The sequence below is a fragment of the Solea solea genome, chromosome 10 (genome assembly GCF_958295425.1).
Source record: "Solea solea chromosome 10, fSolSol10.1, whole genome shotgun sequence".
NCBI lineage: Eukaryota > Metazoa > Chordata > Actinopteri > Pleuronectiformes > Soleidae > Solea > Solea solea.
The window spans coordinates 26,882,577-26,905,954 of record NC_081143.1 but is presented as its reverse complement, the minus strand read 5'-3'; the positions used below and the strand labels follow the sequence as shown (position 1 = coordinate 26,905,954).

The 23,378-nt window shown below is 41.5% G+C and overlaps 1 protein-coding gene across 1 annotated transcript; it reads right to left on the bottom strand.

Moving 5' to 3' along the window:
* Window positions 1–1,249: 1,249 nt before the first annotated feature.
* On the bottom strand, window positions 1,250–11,626 carry LOC131467539 (malate dehydrogenase, cytoplasmic-like). Its single transcript, XM_058641508.1, has 9 exons — window positions 11,558–11,626; window positions 7,852–7,950; window positions 7,669–7,765; window positions 4,140–4,315; window positions 2,918–3,040; window positions 2,240–2,416; window positions 2,050–2,163; window positions 1,792–1,881; window positions 1,250–1,700 (listed from the first exon to the last, which is right to left on the bottom strand). The coding sequence occupies exons 1-9, from the start codon at window positions 11,609–11,611 to the stop codon at window positions 1,578–1,580; spliced, it is 1,053 nt and encodes a 350-aa protein (XP_058497491.1). The 5' UTR covers window positions 11,612–11,626; the 3' UTR covers window positions 1,250–1,577.
* Between the last annotated feature and the right edge of the window lie 11,752 nt (window positions 11,627–23,378).

Genomic DNA, 23,378 nt, shown 5'->3' with positions numbered 1-23,378 from the left:
ATTCTCTTTCCATTGACCTTTTCATGACTAATATTATTTAGTGGCTTCTTTTTTGCTTTAAAACACATTTATCAAAAACAACTCTAGCAGTTAAAGGTGGAGCTAATTTAGTTTAACAAATACTCACATTTCCTTTTTGTGAACTTTTAAACTGGAAATTATTCTCTGCAGATTTGCACAAGATTTGTCAGCTCCAGTGAGGAAAAGAAACCCATAACTTTCTTGATTAATTATTTCAATACTACTCTGTATCGCGTTATACATTAAAAAGGTAATTTGGATTAATTTAAAGAAAGATGAGCTACTCTCTCAATCTCCGCATAACTGGGACATGTTTGCTCTCAATTGAGCTCTCGTGAAGCAAATGGAAGCTTTTTAAAGAATGTCATTAATTCTGAAAAACAGAGCCAATAATGAGGAAAAATTATCTCATCAATTTGGAAAAACAAAATACAATTTGCTTAAGTAGTTAATGTACTGCATATTTAAAAAGATTCCTAATATTTTTACTCAGACACCAGATCAGACAAGCTTTACGGCTGTCTGCTGCCCCCATGTGGTTAGAACGAGTCACTGCAAACACTTTAGAGAACATAGGAATGAAAGTGCAGATGAGGAAAAAAAAGTCCAAACAACTCATGCGTTTACAGACAGGTGTGTGGTTTAAACCTGTGTTGAGGGGACAGTCTGACTTGAGGGGACATTTTTCACTGATCCTCACAAATGGGCCTAAAAAGGCATCTGTAAGGGTTAAGTCTTGGCTTTATGCTGCATTGCATTTACATCAGAAATCAGAAGTATGAGCTGTGAGTGATGCTATGGGGCCATCAGGCTAGCCTTTGTTAGCAGTACCAGTCGATAACCTCTAGGCTGTGTTTGGCACAAACAAACAGCGTCGCAACATTTCTGCGGATAAAAATTAAACGATTCTGTGTGCAAGTGATTTACCGTAAAACAAATCCAACAGGAGTGCTACTAACGGTAAAAGTAGCAGTGTTTGTATCCAGGCGGCCACTTTGTAATCCATTTCCAAGTTCCGACTACAAATGGAATCCAACATTAGGGTCAGAAAAATGTGCCTGACTGTAAGACTCAAACCAAAACAGAGGAAATGTTTGTTTTTTTACCTTTGCACCAAATATGTGGTACAGAGGGAGGAAAGCTGTTGTGAACCAACCAAATGGCTGCACCTGTGAGCTCCACCTGCAGGCCCATGGTGGAGGTGACATATGACACGGAGACTGATGAGTTGTGATTCTGGTTCCTTGTCGGTTTTATTTGGTGACATCATGATTTCTTTTACACTTCCTTGATGGCTAATGTGTGTTAATTTTAATCATCTACAAACACAGACAATGCTCCCTTCACGGAGCGAAAAGGGGGGAGGAGGCCAGGGGGCGTGGCCATTAAATCAGGCTTTCTGAAAACCTGAGGTGACGCACACACACACACACACACACAGAGAGGTCACACGGCTTGGAGATGTAACGGTGGAGGGTCTTTTGTCTTCAGAGCCGCGAGTTGCAGGCCTTCAAGTGCTGCTGTTGTTGTGGTTGCTGACTAGCAGGGGGAGGTAGTCACTGGGACAGGAAGTCCAGGGCGGTGTCTCGCTCCTCCACCAGCTCGGCCGCCGTGGCGTCCATCTTAGCACGGGAGAAATCGTTGATGGAGAGACCGTCAACAATTTTCCAGGTCTTGTTCTGTGGGAGATGACAGAAGGAGAAATCACATCCAAGTCTATAAAAAGGTAGGCTCCCATATAGAGGGTTAGTCCTGATTGGCCAAACTTACCTTGATCTGGATGGGGAAAGAGTAGATGAGGTCCTCTGCGATTCCGTAGGAGTTTCCAGCAGCGTACACGCCCATGGAGATGAATTCACCCTGTGGACAAGAATCCATCAGTATAGTCGTATTTCCCCTTCTCTAAAGCTTCTCTCTAGCTTTAAAATGAGTTCTCGATTTTTAGTGTATTTCTGTGGCAGCTACTTAAATACATTCACACTTGAAACGGGGAAATAAACCTTTCTGACGACTTCTTTCATCACTGACCTCCTTGGTGCCAAACCAGATGTCCCTCATGTGGTCACAGATAGCCTTGGCGGCAGACATGGCGCTGGACAGCTTCCTGGCCTTGATGACGGCGGCACCGCGCAGCTGCACCGTCTGAAGAGGAGGCGGAGTTTTAACAGGGGAAAATGGAATTAAACTAAACACATAAGCGTCAGAAGTTGACACTCACAGAGATGAAGTCTCCGTGGAGCCACGCGTCGTCCTTGACGGCGTCGTAGGCACCCATCTCTGCGCCACTGACGTTGACCTTGGCGTGATGGACGTCGGGGTACTGGGTGGAGGAGTGGTTCCCCCAGATGATGACGTTCTTCACGCTGTCAGAGGACACACCGCAACGCATCGCCACCTGCAGGTGAGGGACAAACACAGCAAGAGCAAATAATATACAACATGTTTTGACCAAGAGTGTTGGAGAAAGTTGTGTCATAGCAGCTATCCAGTAAAAAAATAAGTCAAAATGCCAGACGGTTTCCAGAGTCGTTTCCAGAAAGTTCTGCTTCCCTGTTGATAAGGCCATAAGTCACGTTTCCACTGGGTGGAACAGTTCAGTACTGTACAGTACGTATTATTTTGCACTTCCAGTAGGAATAGTACCAAAATAGCCAGCCCCAACTGTTCCATTCTTTGGCACCCTTTCCCTTGGGGTACCACTAATGGTACAGTACGATTAGGATGGTGGTAGACCAGCTTCACCCACGAGCAATCGGTGTAAATAATGCATGGCTGTTGGCCTGGACGTGAATCATGCAAAAGACCACAACTCAACGCGTCCATTACACGGCAACATACAGAATTTTTTTTTGACAAATTATTGATTTGTATACAGTACGCATAAGTGTGTGTGTACCTGGGAGCTGGCTCTGTTGTGGTCCAGGCGGGTGAGGCAGGAGAAGTTCTCTTTGGGGATGGATGGAGCAGACTTGGCGGCAATAAGACAGTTGGTGTTTGCCGGGTTTCCAACTACCAAAACCTGCCAGAAACAAAACGCATGTCCATCAGACTCCGCTACATCAACCAGTCACTGTCAGGTGGTGAGGTCATACTTTAACCCAGGGTTCCCAAACCTTGGTTGACACCAATATCAAGGACTTTTCAGGACCAATTGCCTCAAATTCCAAATTTGAGAATGTGCTGACACAGCTTAAGATGGTAGGGCAACTTGTAAGAGATTGTCTTCATCGATGGCGTCCACTTTCCCAGACATCACGTCGTCATTTGCTTTCTCTTGTTTTAACATTAACTCACTCATTGTTCTTCACAGAATCTCACATTAACGGGGGAGAGAGAGAGAGAGAGACAGTGGACAGTGTCCACAACACTGCTAGTGATTATGTCTCCACGTTCGTCCTGCGTAGATCTAGTCTACATACATCAAGCAATGCAGGGCATGAAGCAGTAGGTGGCGTTGTAACATACAAGGGACACCTAAATATCAAAACCAAATTTTAGCACTTTCAATGACCCAAAACTGAGCGACGGTCGACCTCAACTGATGAAGACAGGAAGTGAAAGTGTCCATTCAGCACCATTTCCTGTCTCCAGCTGGCGCACGTGACCTTCCCTTGGCTCCAGATCACCGCCAAGGTTCAAAGTGGCAGATCAAAGTTCCTTTGAGGCATTTCTTGCAACAGTGTGTTGTCATGGCCCAAAGTCCTGAGTGAGGCCCAGCAGACATCAGGATGATGAAAGAGGTCAAAGGTCAAAGTCTAACAGGCAGCAAAGGATCTGTGGGACTGTTCAGACTGTGTTTACAATGTATTATTAGAAAAGTTGGGCTTCAAGACCTTAAAAGAAACGCTCAAAAATCAACTTGGTGATTCATTTAGTAATTGATATGTTTTTTCTCCAAACACATCTGCTGGTCATCTCTGTGAATTAACTCCTAATATTAACTGTGGACACATTCCATTTAGTGGGGAAATATTCGATCAAATCAGTGATTTATTGTAGCTGGAAACAGGTCCTGTAGTTTAAAGTCTAAAGATTTAAGTTTAAAGATCCACTGTTACACACTAACAAATAAAATCAACAATCATTCATCGTGACATTGAAGTTGAAAGTCTCGTCACCTTGACCGTCTTTTTGGCGTACTTTTCCAGGGCGCCGCCCTGTGCCTTGAAGATGGCCACATTGGCCTTCAGCAGGTCCTTCCTCTCCATGCCCTCCCTTCTGGGCATGGAGCCAACCAAGATGGCGGCATCCAGATCCTTGAAGCCCACCGCCTCGTCTGCAGTGGGGATGACCTCTGTGGAGAAGACAAGAGGGCGGAGTTAAGATAGAACATCAAGGAAAACAAAAACATTTTCACATTATCACCGACACCGGGGTCGTCCAAAAACATGCAGATTTGGGGATTAGGCAAATTGGACACTCTAGATTGACCATACAAGAGAGTGTGAATGGTTGGCGACCTGTCCAGTGCGTGACCCCCACTTTTCGCCCCATGTCAGATTGGCACCAGCGCCCCTGATGTGGGGGATTAAGTGATAAAAGATGAATGAATGACAGAATAAAAGAACGTCCCCTCAAATCGGAATTATACCTCAAAAAGGCGGAGCAACCTCAAACCCTGACATAGGATTCCAAGATGGCTACGTCAATAGTAAACACCCTGCCTACATTTACTGTTTCACTTCAATCTTAAGCGTTACACATTAGAAACAGTTGTAAAGACATCATACACTGTCGTAATCGTTATTTTCTGGTTTCTGGTCATATAAAGAAATCATTAAAACCCGATTCATTTGTGAATATTGCGATTTCAATTTTATTTTCAACTATTTTGAATGATCAATTAAAGCATTTTTTTTTATGATTTAAAAACCTGATATTTCCGCTTCTTAAATGTGAATATTTTCAGGGTTTTGAACAAAAAGAAATCGGTTTATGAATGATTAATATTTTTCAACATTTTATGAACCAAACACTTAAAATTATCTATGATTAATTGATCTCAAAATAATCCTGCTCAAGAACAAAAGCCTCTCTCCTCCAACATATTGATTTGAACTCTCAAAACAAATCTTTAATTTTGCTTTCACATCATTTGGTAAATGATTCCTTTATTTTTCAGACAGATAATCTGTAGATTGTGATTGAGCAGAGTCTCCAGATAATCTGGTCCTTACAGAGAACAGTTCAGCAGACGCGAGCGACCCTGCTGTTATCAGACCTGGACTTCAGCCAACCTTCACATCTCCTCCTCTTCCATTCTTGTCCCACCACTGCCTTGATTGGCTCCTGTGGCGCCACAACCACCAGCCAATCACAAGCCTTTATTTAGACCCTCCTTCCTCTACCACAGCAGCAGAGGGGAAGCTTCTCCTCTCAAGGTTTTGAAGGACAAATAACATGAAGCAGAGCTGCAACGACTGATCTATTATTAAACTATAACTAAATTAAGTTTCAGGGTTAGTTTTCAAATTTTCCCCTTTCAGCTTCTTAAATGTGAATATATTTGTGTTTCTTTGCGCTTTGCTAATTAAAATTGGTTTAAGGACCAAACAAAACACTTGAGAATGTCAGTATTTCCAGGATTGATCCACACCTTTTTAATGGACCCAACAACTTGGGCAGCAACGTTAACTGGTTTTTTCAGCTCCTTAAAAGTGAAAATGTTCTGTTTCTTTGCTCTATATAACAAGAGGTTTTGGAAACACCAATCCACATTTTATGAACCAAACAAGTACTTGAATAAAAAAGGCAGATTAATCAATTCTGATTAATCACATTGACTAGTCATCAAGTCCACATGGACATGGTATAAAATAAACACTGTTTAAAAGGGAGTTGGTTTTATTGGACCCACAAGCAGAGCATGTTTTCACTAAAACCAGCAGGACAAGGAAAAACTGGTTTTAGCCACTTCACAAAAGGTCTCTAATAGATCTAATAAAATAAGTCAACATGTTAACATCTTTATCACAACAGGAAACTGAGGTTTGTAAACCACTCACTCTCCAACACCAAAGTCCATGGAGAAAATCAGTGATTTTAACATCACAGCACACAGGAGATGTTCATCCACTGCTGCCTCCATCACTCAGTTCAAATGTGTTATTTTGTCACTTCTGTGTTTGAAATCCTTTGTTCAGATTTGCCTCAGTGACACAAAGTGACCACACGAGGCAGCAGTAGACCAGAAGCTCCTGTGGCCCTGCAAGCTAAAATCCCTGATTTTCTATATGGGGTTTGGTGTGGCAGAGTGAGTGGTTTACAAACGTCAGTTTCCTGTTGGAAAAGTCTGTGTCACAGTGAGATAAAGACGTGAACATGTTCTTAAGATATCGTAGACTTAACACAGATAAGTCTTGAGCTGGCAAATATTTTATTACGCAAGCCTTTTCTTTAATTGCTAAAATGATTTTCTCCTTTTGTTAAGCGATCACATTGTGTGTACTGTATAATTTTTTGTTAAAATGTTCAAAACAAAACACAGAATCCAATGTTGTCTCTGCATACATGTTTCATGGGGCGCATTTTCGAGCTCACATGGTGCAGATGCATTTAGTTTGGCCTCTGCTACAGCTTCATGGTAGCAGAGGCCAAACTAAAAAAAAGGGTTGTAACCGAGTCTCAACGTGCAACAAATCAACCACAGTAAGAATCAAAGCCACAACAATAGCAGCTTTTAGTCCTCGGCTGAATAAAGACCTGTGTTTGCTGCAGTCGTTAAATCACGTGTGACATGTGACTTTAGAGTCTCATGATCGTGAACACATTCTTTCACCGACACCAAGTAAAAAGACTTTCAGTGTGACGATGTTCGATTACTTGTTCAATATCCAGGTATTTAAACGTTTAAAGCCCCTGAAACGGTGTGCTGCGTTCTGTTTAGAGTCAGAACTCGACTTTGATTGAATTGACTTGGAAACTGAGAGCAACCTTACCAATCCCTGTCCATGGGATTCCAATATGACTGCCACCATATAAACACTGCTGCTTTACCATTAACAGCACTCCTGCCGTATTTGTTTCACATTAAATCAGCCGCACACAGTTTTTTTTACTTTCTGTTAAGCATGTCACAATAACAAATTTTGCTGGACGATAAATTGTCGCAGAAATGATTGCGATAAACGATAATATTGTCGTTCTGAGACCATTTTCATCTAATACAATGATAATGGCATAATAACGCAGGTACACCTTTTCCAAGATCAATACACTTTTATTTCTAAAGAATATTTAACACTGCAACTGAAAGACATTTTAAATATCCACAATAAATTGACAAAACAACCAAAAACAATAAATAAAATGGATGTAAACAAAATTGCATTCATTAACAGGCAAAACTGCCAGTTAGGACCTTTGTAAACAAAAAGTGCAAAGGAGATGAAGCAGATGCCTCAAAAGCTTTTAAAAATAATAATTTTTATTTATGGTACGATTAATTGATTTATTGCATATCGCGACTTACGCTTACTTTCTATCCAACACACGGATCAATGGATCAATATCCGTTGGTAGCAATACACGTATTTGTGGCATTTCTACCGATGCCTCGTGAGCGATGCATTGGGTAGTTACACGATAAATACCTATATATACACATGTTCATTAACAGACATTAATTTATGTGCTCTGTCGACTCACCCCTCAGCAGTGGGAGGGCGCAGTCCTGCAGCTCCATGACGACTCCGTCCACTACTGGCAGCATGGGAGGGATGTCCAGAAGGACCAAGATGATCGGCTAATGAGGACGTAGACGTTAGCAGCAAATCACTACATCGCTATATAGATTCCCACCACGTTCTTGTTGTTCTCAGTGAGTCTTACCTGGTCCTTTCCAAACACATCTCCCTTGGCGATGCTGTACAGCAGGGAATAAGCGATCTGACCGGCAGCGCCAGTAACCAGGACACGGATTGGTTCAGCCTGGAGGGAAACAAAAACAATAACAACAATAACAAAAGAGGTAGTTTACGTGTTTGTGTCAAAAAAACGCAGGGAACAGAGTGGATCGATGTACATTATCACTGTGATGTAAATGGCTCACACAAAAACCACCCTTTCACCAGAATCCATTCATAAAATCATGATTTGGAGAATAACCTAGCATAATAACAATCACAGCGGTGGAATAATGTTTATTTTTTTATTTTGTCTGGACAAGTTGGTGTCACTCTTTAATTCGGCACAAGTAAAATTAGTCTAGCAAGCTCCAGGTTCATGAACTGTTCATCATAAATCTGAAAACTGTAGAATAGCCTTGCATAATAGAAATGGCCACTGTGTTTTTAGATGTTTTCCTAACTAGCTCTCTGTGTAAAAAAATGTGAATTACAGAATTACCTTGCATAATACCCCCCCAAAAAACAATTGTTATACTTAAGTTATATTTCAACTTAAGTAGTTGGTGTCTCAGTTTAATTCGGCATGTTAAACAAACAAACAAAAAAACGTTCCAACAAATACATTGAATTTTTTAGTTCTGGTTCACACGATGTTCTTTTTCTACCAAACTCCGTTTAAAAAAAGATGAATTAGAACATTACCTGGCATAATAACAATAGTGGCTGCAGTAGAACTTGGGTTTTATATATAAACGTAACTAGTGTGTGTCTCTGTTTAAGTCGGCGTGCATAACTTTCCAGTACGGCACGTATTTTGCATCTTTTTGGCTTATATACACACAACTAACGCCCGCAAACGACGGGGGTCAATGAAGTGTGTGTGTGTGTGTGATTTAGCTAAGCTGAATGACGCAGGGTCACGTATAGACGAGCCGAACTGGAGGACATTTGCTCCTCTTTCTGAAATCGCCGTACATCGTGTTCCTTCACGTTCCGGTCGAGTCTGAAACAAGCGAACATTAAATGATGACGTTTGTGAACCGGGATTCGTACGAATGCGTCTTTATGTCATTTTTTTGACGCTGGTGCCACGGCCACGGCCTGCCCTCGAAAATGTGGAGGCAGGTGGTGATGACGATAAATGAGTAGATAAGGAAACATAACGACAGTTTATTTCTACGCTTAAACGGGATGAAGAAGTGCGGTTTGTAGCTGCGCAACAAATGCGCATGTCAGCGCTGCCCATCGTTTTTAACCACGGATTCTGCACAAACACAAACTCAATTAAAAACAGTGAAAATGAAGTTGAATGGTGACGTTTCCGCATTCAGGTCAATGTCACGGCTCGGTTCTTCCTCCAGGAACACATCATCACTGAGTTCCACTTACATTAATGTTAATATTCGGATCTTGACGGTGTTAAAAGAGCGGTAAATCTTACCATGGTGTGACGGTTGAAGATGCTCGTGTGTGTGTGGCGTCTTTGCTTCTCTCAGTGAGGGTCACCTCTAATGTAAAGTCAGGCGGTGACGTTCACCGACAGTAACCACGGGATTTGTAGTCTTTTCACGCACCTACACTCTCCTGTGACGCAACAAACGGAACACAATCCCCCATGATGCACCGCTCTCCTCAAACCACGCGCACCGGGCCACATTTGACAGAGGATTTTTTCTGAAGAAAGAAAAAAGCTTCCTCCTAAAAGAAGACACAGCTGTCGTTTGGCGACATCTCGTGGTCAAAGGCGAAACTGCACCACTCGTCCCGCAGAGTGACACAGCAAAAACACACACTAAAAATATATCACACACGCCTTTGTTCTCCTTTAAAGGGATAGTTCCGTTTCTTTTTAGTGTAAAATTCTATTATGAATATTATATTATATATATATATATATTTATATATGTATATTTTTTTTTACAAAAAAGGTAGTGTCACAAACGTGTTAGTAACATAATGACAATTTTTTATTTACAAAACTTGTTACATAAGTTTTTACAAAATGTCATGTCATGAAAACCTATGAACAAATAATACAAATGTTAAAATGTCACGAAATATTTTGCAAAATGTAGAAATGTCACAAACTATTATGAATTTTGTTACAAAATGACACACAATTTTAACAAAATGTTTATAAAAAACTTGTTTGTAAATGTTTGTACAAAATGTCACATTGTCATGAAATGTTTTTTTTACTAAATGTCATGACACAAAATTTTAGAAAATGTAGAAATGCTGTAATGCCAACATTTTTAATTTCACAAAAACGAAAATTGCTACTAAGTGTCGCAATGTCACATAATATTGTTTTACTCATAATTAACGTTAATTTTTTTTATGAAATGTCATAGTCACAAAAACAAAACTTTTACCATTTTTAAACAAAATATAGAAATGTGAAAAACGTGTAACTGAAAATGCCACAATGATATTTTTTTAACCAAAACAAACTCGAAACGAGCACTTTTCTTCCTTTTTTTGTCATAATGTCACAAAAAAAAAAAAGTAAAATAGTTTTAAAGAAAGTCTATCATGACATTCGTATTATTAGTATTTTTTTAAATGTCGTAGTTTCTCAGCAGCGTATAAAAAACCCTCAGGCTTGCCATAGTAGCGGGTCAAACGCTGACCATGGTGCTGATCGCCTGCTGCGTCATAGTGGCGGCAAACACGTGGAGTACAACAGGGTGTCCTATAATTCCTCCTTCAAAATAAAAGCACCAGAAAACTTGGATGCACAAAAAAGCTAAGTTTCAGTATTTTCTTCCTCTTTTATGTCACAAATTATGCAAATATTGTTTTGCGTTATAATCCCTTGGTGGGAATTAAAAAACCCAAACATTTTTAGCGCTAAATCCTGAATTTTATTGAACTGTTTTAGGTTTTATTTGTTGTTCAGGTGAATGTTAGAGCGCAGGCAAGGAGCCATCGCTGCTAAGCTAACTTGTCAAGCTAGCAAAACCACTGTATGTGTGAATCTACATTATCGATAGAGAGTTAAGCGAAAATGTTGCAGTAATATTAATCACTTTACAAAACGAGTGCTTGTTCTGTGAATTGATCATAACAGTAATCTATCTCCGTGATAATCAATAATCACGGAGATAGTCCGACAGTAGAGAGCAGAAGAGACACATAGCCTAACACCAGTGGAAACAGGAAGTGACAATACGTTTAATTATCAAACATTCATTATATATATTCAGACCTTCTTTATACATTCAGACTTCTAAATTCGAGCTTTTATTTTGAAAAGTAGTGCCGGATGTGGCTCACTTCTGCCGTCTTCACTCTGAACATTTGACAACTGGAATCGACTCCCGGTGAATTAATGATGACGGAGTCAGAAAAAGAAAGAAATGCGTAATCTATCCCTTCCTTCCTCCATCCCTCCCTCCCTCTCCCTTCCTTGATTCCTTCGCGCGCGTGTCATGAAGGTGGTGTACAGTTTTCGGCCGCCATTTTACTAAACACCTGAACGCTAACGGGAGAAGAAATGTGCCAAGTTCGGCATCATGACGTCACAGTAGCGACGACAGAAAAAAACAAAAAGATTCCGAGAAAAAAAAAACCCCACACTTGACGCAAAGTTTCATTTACGCAACGAAAAGGAAGGAAATCAGCACGCGCTGTAGCAGAATGTCATCGTTCAAGGACGAACACGTTACGTTGAGGAGATCACTCACCTGTGAGGAGAACGTCCGCACCATCATGTACATGGAGGTCAGCAGCGTCAGCATGGTCCTGTGTCTCCGGCGTCCCCCGTACGTGTCCCCGGGTCCGTCACTAAGCAGCCGCTGTCCTCTGGAGCACAGAATAAGCGGAGACAGACGCACGGACAGTGGACACGGGACTTTTCACAGCCTCGTTTTTTTTTACTGTGACACACATACACACACCCACACACACAGACACACACACACACACACACACACACACACACACACACACACAGACAGACACACACCGTAGTCTAGACTTTAATCAGATTGAAGGGACATAAACGGATCAGGATCACAGGAGTCAATTAATAGAAATGATGGTGATGCGTTCACGAACCCACTGTGATTCAGGTTCAAGTGTCCAAAAGTTTCCTAAAAGAAATAAAAGAAAGAAAAAGAAATACTATTTTAATATATTATATTATATGCAAATAACAGCAGTAATTTACGTACGTTTGCATATGAGAATTACAGTTGCAAAATCTACTTATATTTCCAAAATCTACTTATATTTCCAAAATCTACACATAATTACAAAATCTACTTATATTTCCAAAATCTACTCATATTTACAAAATGTACTTATATTTCCAAAATCTACTTATATTTCCAAAATCTACTTAAAGTTCCAAAATCTACTTAAAGTTCCAAAATCTACTTATGATTCCAAAATCTACTTAAAGGTCCAAAATCTTTTTAAAGTTCTAAAATCTACTTATAATTCCAAAATCTACTTATAATTCCAAAAGTATAATTCCAGAGTGTCGTCACTGAAGAGTCATGAGTGCGACGTCTGACACTAGAAGCAAAGTGAACAATTCTGAACTGTAGATCAGACTTAAAAACCTTAAGCTTCAATATTTAGCAAAGGAAATGTCTAAAATCTTAGGGCATTATTAATCAATAATCAACAGATTTGTCGTGTGATCGTCACCTTAATGTAGAAACTCAGATGTTCTCTGTTGTTTTGTGAGATTATTGTGAAATTTTACTACATGAACAGAATGTGTTTGCCGTGTGAGGCGTCACAGGTTTGTTAAGTGTGATTTTTTTACACTTAAAGGACATACATTTTTTTCTTTTACATTTGTAAAGGGAAAATAAACTATTTTTTAACTGTGAAAAGAAAAAGTCATATATTCTAAAATAAAAATAATATTTGGATGAAGTCTGGTTTAACTCTGTTTGTTCCTACGAGCTGCCAGCAGAGGGCGACAAGAGCCTGAGGGATAGATTTTAGTAGCTCCTTTAGTGTGTGTGAGTGTTCTTGTATGTGTGACCTCTTTAGGACCTTTTTTCTGTCACAAACACCGACCTCGTCAGGACCAGTTGGCCTCACAGAGACCAAAACCTGGTCCTAATGAGGCAGGAACTCATCTATGTGTGAATCCTTAAAAGTATAGCAGTGCAAACCTGTGTGTGTAACAGAGCTGGTTTTGTTGGTTGTGTTGATTGTGTTGATTGTGTTGACGACCACAGGTCAACTATTGACAGACTCACTGACGCAGAAACTGGTTTTCGACACTCAAACATCCTGCTGTCGACAAAGAAAGCGGATCAGCGAGACAAAGCGACTAAGACGACAGTTCAGTGAGATAGTTTAGGTTTTTCTTCTCTCTCTCAAACCCTTTTGAGAAAATCATCGACTTTGATGTCACAGCACACAGGAGTTGTTGATCCACAGTGAGTTCACTTGACTTATATTAATGTCTTCAGTGTTTGAAAACCTTTGTTCAGATTTACCTCAGTGACACAAAGTGACCACACGAGGCATCTTCTAAAAATGAGATTTTCATAAAGTGAGGACATTTTCAAAAAGTGAGAACATTTTCATAAAGTGAGAACATTTTCAAAAAGTGAGAACATTTTCATAAAGTGAAGACATTTCCATAAAGTGAGGACATTTTCAAAAAGCGAGAACATTTTCATAAAGCGAGGACATTTTCAAAAAGCGAGAACATTTTCATAAAGTGAAGACATTTCCATAAAGTGAGGACATTTTCAAAAAGCGAGAACATTTTCATAAAGTGAGGACATTTTCAAAAAGCGAGAACATTTTCATAAAGTGAGGACATTTTCAAAAAGCAAGAACATTTTCATAAAGCGAGGACATTTTCAAAAAGCGAGGACATTTTCATAAAGTGAGAACATTTTCATAAAGTGAGGACATTTTCAAAAAGCGAGGACATTTTCATAAAGTGAGAACATTTTCAAAAAGCGAGGACATTTTCATTAAGTGAAGACATTTCCATAAAGGGAGGACATTTTCAGAAAGTGACGACATTAAAAAAGAAAAAAGCGAGGACATTAAAAAAAAAAAGCGAGGACATTTAAAAAAAAAAAAAAAAAAAAAGCGAGGACATTATGAGAAAGCGAGGATCAGCAGCTCTTGTTTCCCTTGCGAGCTAAAAATGCAGATTTTCTCTCTGGACTTTGGTCCACAGCGTTGTCAGTTTCCCAAAATAAAAGCATTGTTCTCTTGTATAATGTGAGTGATGTTCAATCTGTGCAATTTCTTTTTAATATTTATATGTACATGCAAAAACATCACACCCCAGTGTTTAGTCGAGTTTAGCCACAGAATCATGCTTTTTTAAATTCAATATAATTACTTTAATACTTCTATTTATACATGTAGCTGTATTGCTTTCATAGAACTTGGAGTTTCCTCTGTAATAATTCTTAAAATGATCATTTCAGTGTTTTACAAATGTGCTAATTTGATCCACAGAATCTTTAATTTGATTTCTGAATCAAAACGATATTTTAACATGATAAATAACAGCAGTGTCAACATCTTTAATGTAAAGAACGGATCCAGAGTGAAACTCTGGCTTTAAAAACAGCCTCTATCTCTACTTTTGCTTCTCCACCATATTCACACACGTGTGTAAGTGTCATGTAAACACACCTATGAGTGTGAAAGAAAGAATAAAGACGGCGTCTGTGATGACAGAGTTGAGGTAAAATGGAGGCCCGACGGTGACTCGTGTGACCGCGAGGTGAATTCTGTCATTCCTTCATGAAGCCATCAGAAAACGCATGATTAAGCAGCTTCGAGTGAAAGACACAGCAGGTCCTGACGTGTCCGTCCGTCACAGTCAGTGTGTTTGCATGCACGCTTAAATACCAGTGAACACACGTTCATTAAAGTGTGTGTGTGTGTGTGTGTGCCTCCACCTCACTAGGTGGCGATATGACGTTTGTTTGTATATTTGCATTTTCTGGTTCTTTCTCTTTTAGAGACTCCTGTACGTTAATGAAATGTTTGAATCCAGGGTTTTGAGGTTAGAAGAGGTGAGGACATCTTCAGAAAGTGAGGACATTAAGAAAAGGTGAGGACATTTCTAGAAAGTGAGGACATTTCCGTAAAAGTGAGGACATTTCCGTAAAAGTGAGGACATTTTAAAAAAAATTGACATTTCCAGAAAGGGAGGACATTTTCATAAGGTGAGGACATTTCTAGAAAGTGAGGACATTTGAGTTAACGGACGTTAAATGCAGGGGCAACAGTTTGCGACTCGCTGAGTTAGAACCAGAACTTTCAGTTTCTCTGGTCTTTGTGTTTGAGCAGCAGAAAATTAAAAACAAACTTAAAACTCACCTTTTTAACAAATCACTAATGATTTAATTCCACACTTTAGTGTCCTTTAACAGGGCTTTTTAACTTAACATCTATTTTACTGCACCTTTTATTTTCTAGTTTGCCCATAGTAGTAAATATTTCATTATAAAATGTTTCTATTAATGTGTATAATTTCTCTTTCACCTCATGTTTCCATCACACATAACAGCGTTTCCTTCATTTCTTCACGTCTCCATCGCTGTTTTTATGACATAACACCAGCCCTGCACTGCCTTGTATGAGAAGTGCTCTGTAAATAAAGTTACATCGACGCCGTGTTTACGTTTTCAAAACAGTCTCCATGTGACTGAGGTCAAATGTCACACGCACTGAGTCGCTCCGTCAGCGAGTCAATCAGATGAAACGTCCTGCAGTGTGAAAATCAAACACACACAGACTGTAATTACAGTTGGAGCCAGAAAGACTTTGACGGGCGGAGTTTGTGAAGCCGAAGGAGCCAGAGAACCAGTTCTTCATGTTCCTCTCTTGTCTCTTGACAGTCTGTGGGTGTGAAGACACTTGACTGGAGAAGTGAAAGGTGTCATGTCAAGTTACACTAGATTACTGTACTTTAAAAGAGAGCAATTTAAAAGAAAAACTGAGGGGACGATGACAGTGATAACAAGAGCAGCGCTCTTCACCTCTGACTTTAAATTCCGTTTACTCATCTTCACCCGACTGCCGCAGCAGCAGCAGCAGCAGCAGCAGCAGTGGAAGTTCCCACAATTTACACAAGGTTTCTCAGATCAGGTTTTTACAGCACAGGTCGTGTTTTTGTCTACACAAACAAAACAATACGCATTTTTAATCTTTTCTGTCCCTCATTAAAATTCAATGGATAATGAATTATTTAATCCTTTTGTGACTGACCAAAAAAAGCAAGGACATTTTTGAAAATGTCCTCACGTTCTGAAAACATCTTTGTTTACTCTGACTTGATTTCTTTTAAACGTGTGCATGGATGTATGGCCCTTAAGCCAAAGCTCTTCAAAAACACGTTGTTGAACAATGACAATAATCTAATCTAATCTCTGCTTGTGTGCACAGAGCAGCAGCGTAACCTCAGCCTGTCCTGTTGAAATGAACCGCTTGCTCGGGAACAGATTTTTCGACGATTATTCGACTATTTAGGACGTTTGAATAGTGTTTAAAACATTGGACACTCCAAATTGACCGTGAGTGTGAGAGTGAATGGCCGTTTGTCTCCGTGTGTGTCCCTGTGATGGAGTGGTCGCTGTGTCCGGGCTGTGACCGTGCCGATCGCCCTAATGTCAGCTGAGATTGGCGCAGCTTCCAACCGCGACTCTCATGTGGAGGATAAAGCGGTAGAAGACGGATGGATAGTGTTTTTGCATTAAATGAAGTTGAGAAGGTGACTGAAGTAAAGCTCTTTTTCTCTGCTTTTCTGGTCCATCCATCTTCTACCGCTTTATCCTCCACATGAGGGTTGCGAGCTGCAATAATCAGTGGTTATTGTGCACGTGGACGTGATGCAACAGAGCTTTTGGATACTCCAAAAGTCCTGTCTCTGCGTTGATGACCCTGGAAACCCCTGGAAAGTTTGTAAATTCCATCAGGTTCAACGTTTTTAAACGCCACAGCCTCGGCTCATGTACGTGGAATTACTAGAAACGAGCTGGCGTTTGCTCCAGAGCTTCGTCGTCTCCACCTCGGCTTTGACAGGTGACGCGCACACAAAGCGCATGGCCGAGCCTGTTCACCGCGTCTCTCGTTACCCGGCATTGTGTGTGTGTGTGTGTGTGTGTCCTCCCTGCCCTCTGCTTCAGCTGTCAGTCACCGGCCGACGCCTGGGGACGGAGACGTCGCCAACACAAATATGCAGAGGAGTTTATAATTACGTCCTCCTCTGACAGGCGCCATCCGATGACGACCAGCGGATCAGGAAAGTCTCATCAACCCAATTATGAGAGAGAATTATGAAGCATTTTTAACAACGGACAAAAGAACTGCAGAAGCTGATGTCACGCAAACGCTGTTCGTCTCTACAGACGTCTTTACCAACCCTTTGTCCTTGAAGCCCCCCCCCCCCCCGCCCCCCCCGGGTCAACGGTGTTGACGAAGTTGACGGTGCAAGAACTAGCCAATCACTGGCACTAGCCCAAAAAAACAATTACATTTACGTGTTTAGGGCTCAAACGTCCAATCTGACAAGAATGTTAGAAAGAGTTCACCCAACTTTTCCAACAGGAAACTGACATTTATAAACCGCTCACTCTCCCACACCAAAGTCCATAGAGAAAATCAGTGATTTTAGCTCACGTGGGACACATGAGCTGCTGGGCTACTGCTGCCTCGTGTGGTCATTTTGTGTCACTGAGGAAAATCTGAACAAAGGATTTCGAACGCCTCCTGTGTCCCCGCGAGCTAAAATCGCTGATATTCTCTATGGACTTTGGTGTGGGAGAGTGAGCGGTTTACAAACTTCAGTTTCCTGTTGGAAAAGTCTGTCTCACAGCGAGATAAAGACACACACACACACACACTGATGTGAGCGTGTAGCACATTAATAATATTTCTCAGTCGTCTCTCAGCGGCTCAAGTTTGTCAGGACGGAGGAGGAATGTGCGGAATGCCGTTTCCTGACCGCTGAGCTCCGGCTTTCATCGCTCCTCGTCTGAACTTTACAACACAAGGACAGAGAGTCGGTCGCCTGTGCCGACTGCGGCCATCTTGCAGGCCGGCGTCGTCGTAGGCGTCGGTGTCGGCGCCTCCTCGCTTGTTTGTTATGTCTTTCAAAGCAACGATGTGGGGATTAGGAATATTTCCCGGAATGTTTTAGCGCCACAACAGCAACACAGACAACGGCGCATGAACGCGATAGCATCGCGGCGGTTTTTCTTGCAGGTGTGTTCAAGGAAAACATTGCGGGATCTTCTCCTGACCTAACTGTGAACCCCTACTCAGATCCCAAAGATAGGGGGAGGGGCCCGGCTTCCTGGTGCGTCCACGCCACCGTCCCCCGCCCGTAAACCCAACACCCTGCTGCCATTTTGGTTCCACCGCAGGCAGTTACGCTGCACCTGCAGCACACTGGCTTTTGTCCGCACGCTCGGCGGGAATCGCATCAGTCAATAAGCTGCTCGGCGCGGGTGACGTGCGCTCAGTCGCATTCCACTGGGGATTTGCCGAGAGTGGATCGCAGAAACTCATCTAAACCACGGATTAAAACTGCGAGGCTGTTCAGATGCTCTGATGATAGGAACCGCCTCGCTGCTTCCCTCCACTGTTGTTGCAGGTTGTTATGGCAACGGGCATCAGGGCTGCTCATGGTGCCAACCACAGGTCAAGGACAAATGAGTCACTCGCACTTAATGTACGAGCAAAATCCTGTCAAAATCACTTCAATCCTGTTTTGAATTATCGGGGGGACCTGAACTTTAGAACACAAAAAAAATCATCATAAAAATACACTATGGACAAAAGTGTTCAGGTGTTCCAATCGGACTTTGGGCTCTAGGTCTCTTACTCAAGACAATCTGGGCATTTTGGACAACGCTACGCTTCCAACTGTGTGTCAACAGTTTGAGGACGGACGGTCCTTTTCTATTCCAACATTGACTTTGAGTTTGGTGTGGAAGAACTAGACTGTCCCGCACCAGAGACCTGACCTTTGGGATCCAGACCTTCAGTGCGTGATCTCATCAACGCTCTGCAGAATGAACGAATTATCAAATTCATCACAGAGATGTTACGGCCGCAAAAGAGCGACCAAGTCCATATTAAAGTTCTGTATGTGTATGAAATGGTCAGGCGTCCACATACGTGAAAACACTGGAATCTATTATTTGTCCAAATGAATTCACAACTTTCGAGTTTTAGTTTCATTTTTTTTTTTTTCTTAAATTCCTATTAGGGCCAAATACACCGTGTTTGTTCTGTTTCATACGAATTAACAACATGTTTGTACATTTTTGTTGAATGTTTTTTTAAAGTGTTCCAAGAAAGAAAAAGAAATCTCCTCAGAGAAGATCTGGATCCTCATCGGGGTTCCAACACTTGAGGGAAAATTACGAGCGGTCACGCCCTGCCTCCCGTCTCGCTGCGCCCTCTTATCCACATCACCACGCTCTCTGGCAACTGTATCCACCTCAACGCTGCTCTTCCTCCACTTCTCCTACCGATCACACTCAGGCCGCCATCTGCCTGGAATGGCACTGATAGAAAAAAATGCCCTAAAGTGCTGGCACTGGTGCCAGAGCTGCGTGTCTGGACGTGGATTAACAGTGACAGAGTCGAGTCCTCCTCCTCCTCCTCGCCCCTCGACGCCACCCCACCACCACCCCCACCTCCACACAGGTCTGACTCGAAGGCTGTTTGACCTCAGACGAACACAACAATGTTAGGAATTCTCAGTCTGTCGCCTCAGATCACGCTGCTGTGTCAGTGTAGATCAAAGCGCTAAGTTTCAGAAGTTCATCCACTGAAAAATGTCCCTCTGTTTTACTTTGGTTTGTTCTGTTCTTTCAAAAAAGAAAATTCTAAATCTCAATTCAAGGCAAAAACCTGTGTAATTAATCAAACAACCCAGAATATGGGCAACAATAAAGTAAATAAAATGTTATTCAGATTGGGAGTTAAAGCGGTTTTGTGTTTTTTGCTGACACATCAGAATTTGCTGCATCTTTGCCGCCCCCTAGTGCCTTCACCGTGTGACATTAACCAAAGCTTTTGGTAACTTCTAATCCTCATCTTGTCCAGAGCGACCTGACCGAATTTGAAGTTGATCGCAGCAGAACTGTAGGTGGAGTTTGTTCAATTCATCAAATCACCCAGAATGTTGACAAAAAATAGCACAAAACAAAAAATACAAGCGTTAAAAAAGCAACAAACAAATCCGACAGAAAGAAAAACAGCAACAGTACACAATAATCCTGAATATACATTTTCTTAATTTCAAATGATAATCCTTAATTATTTTGCATTTTAAGGCTTTTCTGAAACTTAGTAGAGAGCGACACAGTTTCAGATGCCGCAACTTTGCCGCCCACTAGCGCCTTCATGGTGTGATATTAAGTGAAGCTTTTGGTAACTTTGAATCCTTATCCTGTCCAGAGTGACCTGACCGAATTTGAAGTTGATCGCAGAAAAGCTGTAGGAGGAGTTTGTTCAAATGCAACATGTGTCAAATCGCCAAAATCTCTCTAAAATGGCTGTTTGATCCAAAATGGCCACCTTCCTGCACACTCTGCACCAACAACAAACCTGAGACATTTTGCCATGCATGTCAGAGTAAAATGTTGAGTTTTTCGCCCAGGACCAATTTGCTGTTTGTTTTTTTTGGAGAACATCCCAGTTTGCACCATTGCATGGCAACAGTGTTTTGCTAAAACTCATGACGTACATGATATTCATCAAGCAAAATCAACGTTGTGTTTTCAGTGATGTCACCAAATTTGACATTGATCTGATAATCCCTGTGAGAGCAACGCATACAAAAATACTTAAAATATGTTTTTTTCTGCTGCCACTAGGGGGCTCACTTTTCTAAATTCTAAATTTTCTAAATATTCTTAATATATAGACGTCTTTAAGGTGGGGAATATTAGCACTTATAGTAAATTTGGCTCAGATTGATCCTTGTGTTTTGTGTTGTGGAGTGAAAGTGTTTTGTGGGGTAACTTTGCTGCCCCCTAGTGCCTTCATCGTGTGACATTAAGTGGAGCTTTTCGTAACTTTGAATCCTTATCTTGTTCAGACTGGTGTGACAAAATTTGAAGGTGATTGCAGCAAAGCTGCAGGAGGAGTTTGTTCAAATGCAACGTGTGCGTGAAATCGCCAAATTTGGCTTTTTGATCCATAATGGCTGCCGCCCTGTTGGGATTGGGTCATAGGGCCTGTGGACTGTTTTGTTAAGCGTGTGCCGATTTTTGTTCACGTCCGTGAAAAATGAATCTCCCAAATAACTTTAATCTGTAAACTTTCACCACGACTGACGTGTTGTGCTCAAATTTGCGATTGTTTTGACGTTGTAATAATAACAATGATGACTCACTTCAGTCACACTGTAAATCGGACAACCCTGCTGCTGCGTTGAAATCTATAACGTTACCAGATTTTAAAAAAATGTAAACGTCTCAGTTTACCCCGCCCCCTTCTCGTCATCTTCTCTTCATGTCAGATTTTCTTTCTTCTCGTCTCTGGATGAACTTTTCACCCCCCGAGTCCTGAAGGGGGATTCTCATCTTCTGTGTCAGCACGTGACCTTTTATTCTCCCACACCAGCCACACCCACCAAAACCAAAAAAGTCCGCCCTCTTATATACGCGGCGACACGCCCACACCATCATGTCACCTCATGCCCAGCTGCGAGTCCTGCGGCCATGTTGGATGTCAGCTGGCTGCTCCTCAGGGGAGCGAGAGCCTGACGAGACGAGCAGCAGACGAGAAGAAGAAGAAGAAGGTCTGAGAGGAGCGCAGCCATCTGTTGACTAAAAGTACGCATTCCAGGCACGTGCTACGACACGACATCTGTCGTCACACGGACACCGCTGCTGCGTTGCCAAAGATTTTTAGTCAAAAATGTAAATAAATAAATAAAATACTTATTAAACATTGAAGAAGGGGAAGGATTCTGAGGGTGTTTTATGTTCTTTTTTTAAGTGTATTATGTTCTTTTTTTAAGTGTATTATGTTCTTTTTTTAAGTGTATTAAGTACTTTTTTAAAGTGTATCATGTTCTCATGGTTGAAATAAAGCCTTCATTCATTCAGTCATTCTGTCTGATTTTGAGTCCTGCAAGAAAATGCACAATTTACAGTCTTTTTATTTTCTGTCAAATTCTGTCACCGTTCACCGTTGCATTGGAATATCTTTGTCGTTTGTTAATGAATAAAAAACCTCAGAAAATCTACGCCACTTTCCGTCTACGATGTCTTGAGAACATGTTCCACGTCTTTATCTCACTGTTAGACATACTTTCCCAACAGGAAACTGATGTTTGTAAACCGCTCACTCTCCCACACCAAAGTCCATGGAAAAAATCAGCGATTTTATGTCACAGCACACTTATTTTGTGACTTTAGTGTTTGAAATCATTTATTCGGATTGCCGAAGTCACAAAAATAAGACATTAGAACTGAGTGATGGAGGCAACAGAGGATCAACAACTCCTGTGTGCTGTGGTGTTAAAATCACTCATTTTCTCTATGAGGTTTGGTGTGGGAGAGTGAGCGGTTTACAAATGTCAGTTTCCTGTTGGAAAAGTCTGTCTCACAGTGAGATGAACACGTGAACTCATGACTTCGAAGAAAAACCTGAACGATCACTTTAATAGTTGTGTGTGTGGGAGTTTCTCTGTTTTGTTTGTTGTCTTTTTAAAGGTGGGTGTGTGTGTGTGTGTGTGTGTGTGTGTGTTAATCCCTCTGTCTGTGTTTATGCACACATTTTTGGCCAATAATCAACAACTATAGGTTGGGTTCTGTTTCAGATTGACCTCGTCACACACACACACACACACACACACACACACACACACAAAACAAAGCATCAGCAGCTTCTGAACACACCAATATAAACAATGACGTTTCTGCACAAACTGTGCGCTCACGTGTCGCGTGTCTCTGAGGAAGTCAGCTGTATTCAGGGTGCATGTGTGTGAGTGTGTGTGTGTGTGTGTGTGTGTGTGTGCATGTGTGTGTGTGTGAGTGTGTGTGCGCGCCTTTGTGTGTGTGTGTGTGTGTGTGTGTGTGTGCATGTGTGTGTGTGTGAGTGTGTGTGCGCGCCTTTGTGTGTGTGTGTGTGTGTGTGTGTGTGTGTGTTGTTGCTGAGGACTGGCGCCGCTCTGTCCGTCCCGTACGCCATGATGCCTCCCCGGGCTAAGCGCTCCTTTATGTTGCTTTTTATTTTGCCTTTTCTTCTCCGTATAAGGAATGAGCTGCAGCCCGAAGGGCCGAGAGAGAGGGAGAGAGGGAGAGAGAGAGAGAGAGAGAGAGAGAGAGAGAGGTGTAATTTAAAACTTGGAATTAGTGTGACGCAAATTGGGGTTGGATGTCAGAAGGGCAACAATATGGCTGCCAGCAAGTGTATTTACAGTCCTACTGATTTCCTGCTTCCCACACAACACACACACACACACCCCGTGGTTTTTTTTTGTTCCTCGCATGAATTTGATTGTTTCCGTTCACTGAAGTCCGATCTCCT

Excerpts from the sequence above, each read along its gene's own strand:
- LOC131467539 (XM_058641508.1), bottom strand. The coding sequence starts at position 11,611 with ATGCTGACGCTGCTGACCTCCATGTACATGATGGTGCGGACGTTCTCC. Across the intron at positions 3,041-4,139 it reads ACGCCAAAAAGACGGTCAAG|GTTTTGGTAGTTGGAAACCC; the intron begins GTGACGAGACTT and ends TGTTTCTGGCAG. Across the intron at positions 1,701-1,791 it reads CTTTCCCCATCCAGATCAAG|AACAAGACCTGGAAAATTGT; the intron begins GTAAGTTTGGCC and ends CATCTCCCACAG.